At 34.1% G+C, this 11,102-nt stretch overlaps 1 protein-coding gene across 1 annotated transcript; it reads left to right on the forward strand.

Moving 5' to 3' along the window:
• Nucleotides 1-745: 745 nt before the first annotated feature.
• On the forward strand, nucleotides 746-9,962 carry LOC130448282 (inhibin beta chain). The gene is made up of 3 exons (XM_056785568.1): nucleotides 746-1,021; nucleotides 6,588-6,964; nucleotides 9,725-9,962. The coding sequence occupies exons 1-3, from the start codon at nucleotides 746-748 to the stop codon at nucleotides 9,960-9,962; spliced, it is 891 nt and encodes a 296-aa protein (XP_056641546.1).
• The last annotated feature ends 1,140 nt before the right edge of the window (nucleotides 9,963-11,102 follow it).

The raw sequence follows: 11,102 nt of genomic DNA on the forward strand, positions 1-11,102 counted from the left end.
AACACTTCTTGTCCTCTTACATATGAACACTACGCGTTTTGTATGGAAAAAAGAATTTATATCTGTTCATCACTTTTTGCCACGTTCTCATTTCTTTAGGTAAGGTTATTTAAGGTTCTAGCCTTCGTCTAATATTCAGTCAACGTTGGAAGGTGAATGTTGGCGCAAGCACTGGACGCATAGTGTAGTTGCAGCACTGCATCAAGCCTTCCTCACAGTGTTCAGCCATACGTTGGAAGGTGAATATTGACGCAAATGTTGTACGCATCGTGTAGTACCGGCTTAATTAGTTATATGATTACTCTGAAATATATCACGTACAAGTGTTTTTGTAAATTGTTTATCCTAGTTTAAGATTTGTTAACTATGAATATGGACTTTGAGTCAGCATATTGAAACGTAAAAATTGGGTGACACAGACGGGACTAAAGAGTAGAGCTCTATACTTCAAGTAAATATAATCAATCTAGTCAAAGTGACATAAATAGTAACTTTATATATATTTTATATCTAAGGCATCAAAGTTTTTATATCTCTTTCTATCTTTAGATAGGCTTATTGTATTAGTGTAAATTTAAGATTCGAATAACCAACCAGAATTTCAGACATACAAATTGACACTGATCATATTTCAAGTGAAAACTGCTGAACTCTTCTCAGGAGTTTATTTAATGAAATTATTAAATGGTGAAAATATTTCAAAAGCAAATTCGCCTGTACTATACACACAAACGATTACTATATTATGTGTTCCCTGTACTCAACTCAATTATCCAACGAACTCTCATCTGTTACAGGTCCAAAGGTCAACCACAACCGATTATTGGAATTTCGTGCCACCATTCAGGAATCCAATCAAGTGGGTCAGGAATTCCAGGTGAAGTCGGCGACGCTGTGGCTGAAGGCGGATGTGCAACATCGCTACGGAACTACATCGACGAACATGTGTCGTACAACCGATTTGTTCGTCTTTAAAGTCATATCGAGGACGTTGCCTGAATCTATCACCCTTAGTTCGAGAGTAAGTGCTTTTTATTCAATACTCCATTGATAAAATACTATTGGGGAAGTTAACATTTATATTAATCTATCGAATACTTGTAAATATTATTTAATACTGATAAAATGGGAAAAGTTCATTAAAACATGATATGGATGAAAAGAATAGAAGGTCATAAAATTACAGAATGTTCTAAAAAACTTTTGTTATTATTTTTCTCTATAATGTTGAATTAACTTGTCTGAAAGAAAGATTTTTCATTCAAAATTTTTAATTAATTCATTTATATTCGATAGATAGTGAAATTCAATATTTTTTTCGGAATAATTTCTCTAATAACAATACTTTGAAAACATGATTGTCGATATTGTATAATTTGTTTTCAAAATATTTTGTCTTGAATTATAATACAGTCATTTTGTACTGGAAAAGTTTCGAAAATTAGTGCATTAAAAGATTTGGAAATGATCTATTCGAATTTTTACTTTGCCATCTTGTATCTTTGAATTGGAAAAATGGCGTGCCAGTTTTTTCACAATAACTCCTTTCCAATTCATTTTACGATGTAAATAGTTATTTAATAAATTAAACTATATATAGAGGAAAATTTTCTACAATGTATGTATCGATTTTTTTTGTAAAATCAATAATATCGATCTACACCAACACACACTTCTCGTACGTTTTAGCGGAAAATATCACACTACGTATTGAAAACTCGGTCTACTACCTGCCTGAACGGCTTATCTATCTCGAATATGGCGTCGCCCCCCCTTCCATTATACGGACATCTGCCGACAGAGCTCAAATCACAGAACATACCAAAAAGAAGGTAAACTTTTATGTAAATCTCGGCAACACGAATTTAGTTCTGCCACCTGCCAATCGTGACGCTGGTGTAATAAAAATGTGTCATCACTGTCAATGTCAATATGTCATTCGTCATCAATTTCTGAATTCCCGCCACACTTCCTTCATATTTCCACCAAATTATCGTTTGTATGGCAATCATTTTCTTGATTTTAGAAATTGCAATAGAAAACATTTGAAGTTGAAGCTATCTCATCTACTATTATCTCTCATATGCCTTCCTCGTCTACTTCCATTTATGAAGATCACAGTTACGCCAAAGTTCATATATAGTAAACCAAGAACATTCATATGCTTTAAATACTGGTAGTTATAGTGGACACTGATATGATTTTCAAGGAGCATCAAATTGATAGTTCGAGTGTTCATTCCATAACATCCGGCAATTTACCTATAGAAGAGCCATTGGAGTCTTCAAGTGAATTCTCAGTCTCAACTGTTACATAGAAAATTAATAGTTTTTACAAAGAAAAATCTGGTTTTTTATTGTAGCTGGAACTATCAAGAACAATCTAACACCTATGGAAATGGTTATGTATCAAGTTCATCAGAATAAAATAGCCAAAATATCAAAATTGAAAAACAGTCTAAAGTATGACAAAGAGCAGTTAAAGGCATTGAAAAAGATGTATGGAATTAGAAAATTTGAGTGTATAGAAGAAAGTTTGTATAATGTAACGAAAGAATTCATTACTCACAGTTAAGAAATATTCGATAAAACTTTTGATCTTTCTATATACAAAAAAAGTCCTAGGTTGTATAGATAGTTATCCAATTATATTCAATTGCCTTCAATTTAAGCACTAAAAGGAATGTTGTCAAGAATACCTTTTGAAACTGGTATAAATAATACTATCAAGGAACAATTGAAGTTTCAAGGGAATAAAGTTAATTAACTTGATCGCCACTGAGTATTATTACTTGATGAAATTTCCCTGCCTTCATTATGAAAAGCATAAAAATCCTGTTTCAGGATATGTAGATCTTGGACACCGTGGAAGGAAAAATCAGTTGGTTGACCATGCACTAGTTTTTCTAGATAGAGGAATTTGGAGGAGTTGGACGCAAGTCATTGCCTATTATTCTATATCACATACTGCCAAATATAAATTTGAAATTTGTTGCTACAGTTTGTGATTAGGGATCTAGAAACAGAGCCTCGTTGAATGAACTCATGCAAAAAAAAAAAATAAAAATAACACTTCACCTGTAAACTGAACTCCAGAAGAAGTTTACCCCCAACGAGGAAAGCATCATTTAATGGAAGTGGAGGACGAAGAGATATTATCTGATGGTATCATGTGGGATAAAAATTTTCTTTTGTTTATTATGGAAGGCTGATTTGTTTTTGTCTTTCAAAATTTTTATATTTTTGTTTGAAAGGCTGTATTGTGTGTAATTGGCTTTTTTCATGTTTTGAATTGTTTCGATTTATTCTGAGTGACGTTTTTGAATTGATTATGAATTTTCGAGATTTTTGTTTGGATATAATATTATTTTGTTATCCCAGAATGATAGTATTCCATTGTTTAATTTCTGGTTTTTGTTTATTTCCATACTACACTTTTCAATTTGTGAGAAAAATCTGTATTTTGTTAGTTTTTATTTTGAAAATGATATTCTAATCATACTAATTTCCCTTGGTTTAGTATCCCAGTTCTAGGATGTTTTTTTACCGTGAATTCAGGAAACTGCAAAATCAAAATTGCATGAAAATGAATAAAATAAAATATAATAGATATTCATTGTTGTAAATTTAAATAAACTGCGAAAATAAATTAGCTCTGCCACCTATCAACACAGACACTGGCATCTAAAATCCGCCATGTTATTTCCACGGATTAACAAATAAGTTCGCATTTCTTCTTAAGGTATGTTCTGTGGCTCAAATAGTATGCCTAAATAATCGGTATAAGTTTATCGTTCTACAGTGTCGGTCTTATTTTAGAGCGAACTTTTTTATTTCCGAAAATTCATTACAGGTGAGGTCATTGAATTGGAGGTGAAAGGACTGGAGATGTTCTATAAGTCAAATTTTCCAAGAAAGGATGACAAGCGCAAAATTTGAGAGGAACTGAAATCAATAGTGGTTCACGATGGGTGTCGAAAACGATACAACAATGAAAAATTATCCTCTGATTCTTTGCATAGAGAAAGCGATGTACCGACTTCCTGTACGCAACTGCGATCCACTCCTCCAACAGTCTCATTCAAAGATCATTGTTTTTAGTGCGGTGTATGAATAATACCATAGGTTATAGTGAAACAAAAACAGGAGCGCATGTGCTATGGTAATATTCTGTCTAGAATGCGTGAGTTGTCGATGAAAGACACGTTTTCAGAACTTGCTAGAGCTAGTATTGATGTTGGGAGTTGAGCGATTGTTGAACGTCTCGAGCAGAATATCACAATTCGTGCATGAAAAAATTATACGACGCACCTCCAAATGGAGATACCTGTGATAATTTACATCTTCCACTACAAGACTGCGGTGAGGAGGAAGAAAGAGAGTCGGATACATTTATGACTGAATCGAGGAACAAGAGGAGTGCAACAAAGCTGATGATTCCTTTGCTAATGGCGTGGAAGGAATTTCTATTTGTGATATTTCGCTAAGTACCGAAGAAGATTAATTTGCAAAACCAGGTCCATAAAGAATAGCGATGCATTTTTCCAGTATGGCGGCGCAAGCGACAAAGTTACAAGGTGGCAAAATGAAAATTCTAAAAGAGCACGCTGAAATCTCCAAATCAACAATTTTCGAAGTTTCCAGGTACAACTACGAAATGACTGGACTATAAATAGAATTAGAATCAAAAACCGCGTATTTTATGAAAGTGTTACTTTCCCGCACGCAACTGCAGTTGTCCCGAACGACGCGGAACGGAGTTAGGGCAAACGGTCAAGGGCGGGAAAGACACTTTACGCATGAGTTAGGAACATTATTTTTTCTACCACCGTATATACAAAAAAGTATACCAACCCATTTTTCAAAAATTTTATTCCAACAAGCATAATAATATACAAAATTTTAACTAAAAACTACTAATTATTATGAATATTAACATTGAAAACACAATTTGTTGCATTCTGTAGTAAGAATTGCCGGTCCAGTGGAGTAATTTGGTTCCAACTGGAAGGTAGATGACGTCGATGAGGATGACATCGGTTGCAGGTCGCATAAAGATGACGATGACGGTGACGGCAACGGTTTTAAGTCATTTGTAGTACAAAGAATTTCATTTGATATTTTTTTCTTCTGATTCTCGGAGTCCTCCAAATAGCCCTCAGCGACAGTAGTAGACTTCCAGCTACCGAGTCGCTTTAGGTTGGTTATTTCCTCGCCGGGGTCTGCTAGGAACGTTGCCGAAGAACATCTGAAACTGTGTCCTGTATAACGTTCCGGATTAGGTAAGCGTATATATGCAGCAATCTCTTCTGGCATCTTACCAAAAGTGTTTACGCCAACGCATTGAACTGAGCATTTTCCATTCTTATAATGAATAAAAAATCGGCGATGTAGAGTGGTAGGTGGTCGTAAATCTGCGTACTTTCTGTACAGCGTCAAATAGGCTCCATCATTTATTTCTTCAGATAAAACAAATGATCTTGACGAATGATTTTTGGAATCAAAAATTTTCACAACAATTGGGTTGCCTTTATCTTGAATGTCGTCGACAGTTTAAGCTCGGATCTGCGGAGAGCGCCAACCGGTGCAAAAATGGTACTCACTTTAATCATCATCCAGAGCTAGTATAACCCTGGAAATATCTTCTTTGGTAAAAACTTGCGCTTTCTGTGCTCAAAAACCAATATTTTTTTGTTTAAGATGCGACGTTAGCTTATGGAAATTTCCTATATCCAAATTTTGTTTTATTTTTACTAAACTTTTTACCATCGAATAGCGGGACCATAATATATTTGATTTCAAAACCTTACTTAGGTTTGACAAATACGCCAGAAATACCTCTTCCTTATAAGTTATGGCTCCTTTCTCCTTACACCATGTAACAAAATGATCGTATTGCTTCTCATACTTTAGTCTGGATTTGGCAAGTAACAGCTAGGAATGAGCTTCATTTGCAGCCTTCCAAATGGCTTCAGGAAGTTCTTCGTCGGATTAATCCATTAATATTATTGTATCGGATTCGGTTTAATGTAGTTTAATTTAGTAGAAGATTATACTTATTCGGTCACTTCCAAGACGTTTTGAACAACTTTGACGTTTTAGTAACAATTGCACAGTTGTCATAGCAACTGATATCAAACCCGGGTGGTTTTATAATTGTTTTGTGAAACTCCTTTAAAGAATGTACATGGTTATATAAAAAATATCTTTATTATTTTATATTTTCAAAAAATTTAAAATGCAACAAAAAGGTTTAAATTTTATTTGATGGACAGGTAAATATTTATTTACCTGTAGTAACAATAGTTATAATCTCCGAAGTAAAAAACTATCTAATAAGGAAAAAAATTTGCATAATTTTACTTTCCCGCACTAGTGACACTTTCAAAACTAAAATGCGTGCGGGAAAGTGGGTTAAAACGCACGGTCGTAGAAAAAATATTTTTTCTATGTAAATCATGTAAATCATTTCTGTGTTAAACGAATTCATATGTCCGAGATTCGCAATCAACATCAAGATAGTACATCAATATAATACTAGGAATAATACTATAAGTGTAAGTAAGTGTAAGAAAAATTTTTTTTCAGGATTTCGATCGCCTTACGTCAGACCCCATTTCTATAGCCTTAGAGGAGTCGCACACTGGCTGGCAGAAAGTCGACCTCACAGAAATTGTTCGTGAATGGTTAGCTAAGTCTAAAGATCAAAAATTAAAACTTTTTGTTGACTGTAGCTGTTGTTCAAATTGGCACATCCATCTTTTTAACAATAAAAACGAGAAAAATCGAAAAACGAACATCAATAGGCCGTTTCTAGTTATACATACCGATCCCAGTACAGCGAAAAGAGTTAGACGAAGAGCAATAGATTGTGCCGAAGATTCTGGCAACACATGTTGCAAACAACGATTTTATGTTAGTTTTAGAGCATTAGGTTGGGACGACTGGGTAATAGCACCTCAAGGGTAAGTTGATACTTATAAATTAATGGACATGAAATTAGTGTTTTTATTTTTCGTAAAATTATCCTCAACTGATTATCACTAAGAACTAACAATTTTTGTATGTGGCTGAAACTGAAAGAAACTTTTCTCCTTGCGGTCCATCGTTGGAAGTGTTCTTCATCTTAAAGTTTTTTGTAAACAAAGTATCTTCTATTCTTTCGATGATGGAGCTGGAATGTGTATAACAAAAATGAATCTTTCCTCCCATTCTCCCGATTATATTTTTGATTCTCTTCATCTGTCAACGTCATTTGCTACACACTTCGATATTATACAACTTATTCTCATTTTATATACCCTATTCACTAATGGATATTCAATACGGGTAATCCGATTCCTCATCTCATCGTCCTTGTTAGAATATTAAGCTATATATTCACCGTAGTTTTATCAGACGGAGACGACTTAAAAGAATACGTACTATGCGATATTCCTGCAGGTGAGAAGGGCCACACATACTGCCCATTCTAATGACACTAAAATTATCATTTGTTGGCTAAAAATGTCTGCACCAAAATAACACCCACTATTAATAGTTATCATTTTAATTATGTTAAATTATTTTCTATTCTTCGTAGTTTATTTGAGTGAATCCGCAATCTCTTGACACAATTTTGAATTGAACTTCTTCTTCTCCTCAATCTCAAAGATTTATTTAAACTGGATATACTTTTTGCTTAATGCTTCATATTGAGGCTTTCACATTTGACAATTGATATATATCAAATGCTTAAAATCAATTTTAATTTGAATAAATCTTGATTCATTCAACTGGCATATTAGAAAATTGATTGAAACAAAAATACTTCAACTAAAAACAATATTTGATACATGAGCTGCACAACATTTTTTCTCCTTGCTCTTCACTAATGAAGCTACGTTTACTGAAGATGTATAAAATTACTTATTAAACCAAAGAATTATATACACTTTTTTGAGATAAATAATAATAAACCAGTTTTTTATTTATGATTTATGTTATAATAAATAGGTCTGAATAGAATTGTCAAAAAATACAGGGTGCTAAAGCCGGTACTGGCCAGTTAGATTAGCACTCATTTCATTATAACTGAACGAACAATGTTCAACACGATAAATGGGTTGAAGTAGTCCGTTGATTCATTGGACACCCAGAGCGTCATAATATTGGATATTAATTTAGAATTTTTTGTGAAGTAATCTCGCAAAAAGTTTACAAAACTCGCTCAAGCGATATAAACAAACTGTCCAAGAAATTCACAGTGAAGTGCATTAATTATACTTAAGATTGTGATTTTCCTAATGTTAGTAAAAATATTCGTATTTGCTACGTTGCTACGACAAATATCTAAAATGAGATATGAGATGAGAATGCAAGAAGAAACTAGAATCGTAAATTCAAATGAATTGTAATATTTAGATAATTTGCTATTAACCTTATTATTAAGTGAATCCCTTCGCTAAAGCTTCACTAATAGCTGACTTTATAAATTCAATTCAAATACAAAAAATCAAGCCTTATTTCCCATGTCAACTATTGATACAAAGTGCTCTTTTATGACTGCTGATTTCAACGACTCACTCAATTCTTCTGTATGGGGCGGAGGTCCTGTCAGATGCTCCGAGAATAAACAATTACTGCGAAGCGATGACGATGGTACAGAGACAAGGTGCACTTAGAATGGCCAGCTCCTACCGGACTGTCTCTGGACAGACTGTCCTAGTGGTGGCGGGTATGATCCTCGTAGACCTCGAGGTTTTTAATGTAAGATGATATGCAGAAGCAGCTCAGATTATAACACGACAAGATGCGGCAACCATCGAACGCACTAGAACAATATGGCAACAGTGGTGGACAGAAGAAAATCGGGTGAATGGACGCGACTGTGGACCGAAAGAATGTTCGCAGTTATTAATTTCTATATTACCAGCTTCTGACGGGACATGACCACTGCCGACTCCAAAAAATGAGTGTACGTATTGTGAACACGACTCAAATGATGCCGCCGAACACACGTTCTTCGTGTGTAACCACTAGAGGGTTTCGAGAGAGGAAGTTGAGAAAACTGTCGGCAGTATAAACACTGATAATATCGTCCAAGTGATGCTGCACAAAGAAGAATGGTGGCAACTGGTTGCTAGCTACATAGACAAATTGTCAGTGTCAATATCATATTTCATCATTATGACCGACAACGTGTTCAGCAAAACGCAATTTTTCGGTTCGACCATATTTTTGCCACAATTACCACAGTCAATTTCATAAATTTATCTTTGAGATAAATCCCCTTAAGACGATAACTTGGTTATCGTGCAATTGTGTTTTGCTAGTGCAGTGGTAGTGAAATGTTAAGTTGTAAATGAGTAATTGAGACGACCGATTCAATTTCTCGGAGTCGAACTCACTTGTGCTCAAACTGCAAGTCCTCTTATTTATTTCTTTCAAATTTAACACCGTTTATTTGTCGGTCAGCGCCTCGTTCCGGTATGTACAGCTGTTATCTCTTAACCTTACCGTTGTCAACAGGTTTTATCACTAAATTATCTACATCCGATTTTATGTCACATTTCTTATTTTACGCTAAATTCACAGTTTCAATTTATGGACATTTTATTTTGTTGTAATTTTTATTACACCCCTCATTTTACGAGCTGAATGTAGAAGAAAGATAAATACGCGTTCGATAAATATAACTATAGCGGACCTAATAGAAAATTCAACAAAATTTTTAATTGTTCCAGGTACTATGCAAATTACTGTCGTGGTGACTGTGGACATCATCGTACCCCAGACACGTACGTCACGTACCATACGCACGTCATTGAGGAAGTGCGCAAAACGCAGCATCTTTCAGGTATGACACCATGTTGCGCTCCCTTGAAATTTTCCAGCATGAGTTTAATATATTACGGACCGGACTCGACCATCATCAAAAGAGACTTACCTAAGATGGTAGTGGACGAATGCGGTTGTCCGTAAACAAATTAATCAAGTGAACTTGGTTTTTGAGTTTCATTTACTGAGGAGCGATTCAAGAAAAGTATTGCTCTTAGAAAAATAGTGACAGTTGAAGTATAAAATCATATGTTATTAGTTTGTACGTAACATTTGATATTTTGGCAAAGTGTAAAAATAACAAATTTCAGACGGATATTTTTTATATTCAATATTCCTTAATAGATATCATAGGTATCAAATTTAAAATCTTGATATGCCCCATAATTCCACTAATGGAAATGTTTGTGGTTGTTCAAAAAGCTACATATATTGAAATAGTATATTCACAACAAAGCCAACTCGACTTTAGTAAAGTCGACTATTATAGCTTTTTTTTGTAGGAAAAAAGTGAAAAGTATTAGAATTGACTGTAACTAGAGAAAGTATACTACTGAGTTAGTGCAAGTTGACTTTTTGTAGGAAAACATTCTACTACCTAGGTATAGGAACTATTTGTTAAAAAATGATGAGAACTTCAATGAACAGTGGAATAAAACAAATAAAATATTTGATAGAAACAGTAAAAATATGTGATAAACAAAATTCATAGACGAATTACAACATGAATCCGGACCAATATCCATAGGTTTCAATGCAAATTGCGGTATAATTATTAAATTGGATTCTGACTAAGTATTTATTAAGTTTGTGGATAAATTAATTGATTTCTTTTCCAGAGATTATTCACTACCTAAGATCCAGCCTATTTTAGTGTTTTGGTTTTGATTTAATTGAATCGGACAGCCTACAAATAATTTCTAAAATAGGTTGGCTCCAATTAATAAGTCCACATTTTTAGTCACGGAAAATTGTTCATTAGCCAAATTTATAGTGGACGAGAACTCGATCAAAGATTTGTTGGAGGTAATGGAAGGTGTTGTTCGTGGTTTGATTTGGTTCAAAACTATGCAACTAAGATTAGTCGTGAAATCTGGGACACGAGATTTAATAGTTATGTTAACCTTTTCGGAAACATGACTTTCGGTTAGATTATCGCCAGTAATAATTGTACTGTTGATTTGCTTCCCCTTTAAGCTGAGTTTTGTTGTTTGTTTTTGAACCTTGATCTAATAAAGCACAAGTGTAAAAGTTACCAAAACCGTCCATTATTTTGCAGTAGAT

This window comes from Diorhabda sublineata, chromosome 8 (assembly GCF_026230105.1).
Source record: "Diorhabda sublineata isolate icDioSubl1.1 chromosome 8, icDioSubl1.1, whole genome shotgun sequence".
Taxonomy (NCBI): Eukaryota; Metazoa; Arthropoda; class Insecta; order Coleoptera; family Chrysomelidae; genus Diorhabda; species Diorhabda sublineata.

Coding starts and splice junctions, on each gene's coding strand:
- LOC130448282 (XM_056785568.1), top strand. CDS start 746: ATGTGTTCCCTGTACTCAACTCAATTATCCAACGAACTCTCATCTGTT. Junction 1,022..6,587: donor CTATCACCCTTAGTTCGAGA/GTAAGTGCTTTT, acceptor ATTTTTTTTCAG/GATTTCGATCGCCTTACGTC. Junction 6,965..9,724: donor TGGGTAATAGCACCTCAAGG/GTAAGTTGATAC, acceptor TAATTGTTCCAG/GTACTATGCAAATTACTGTC.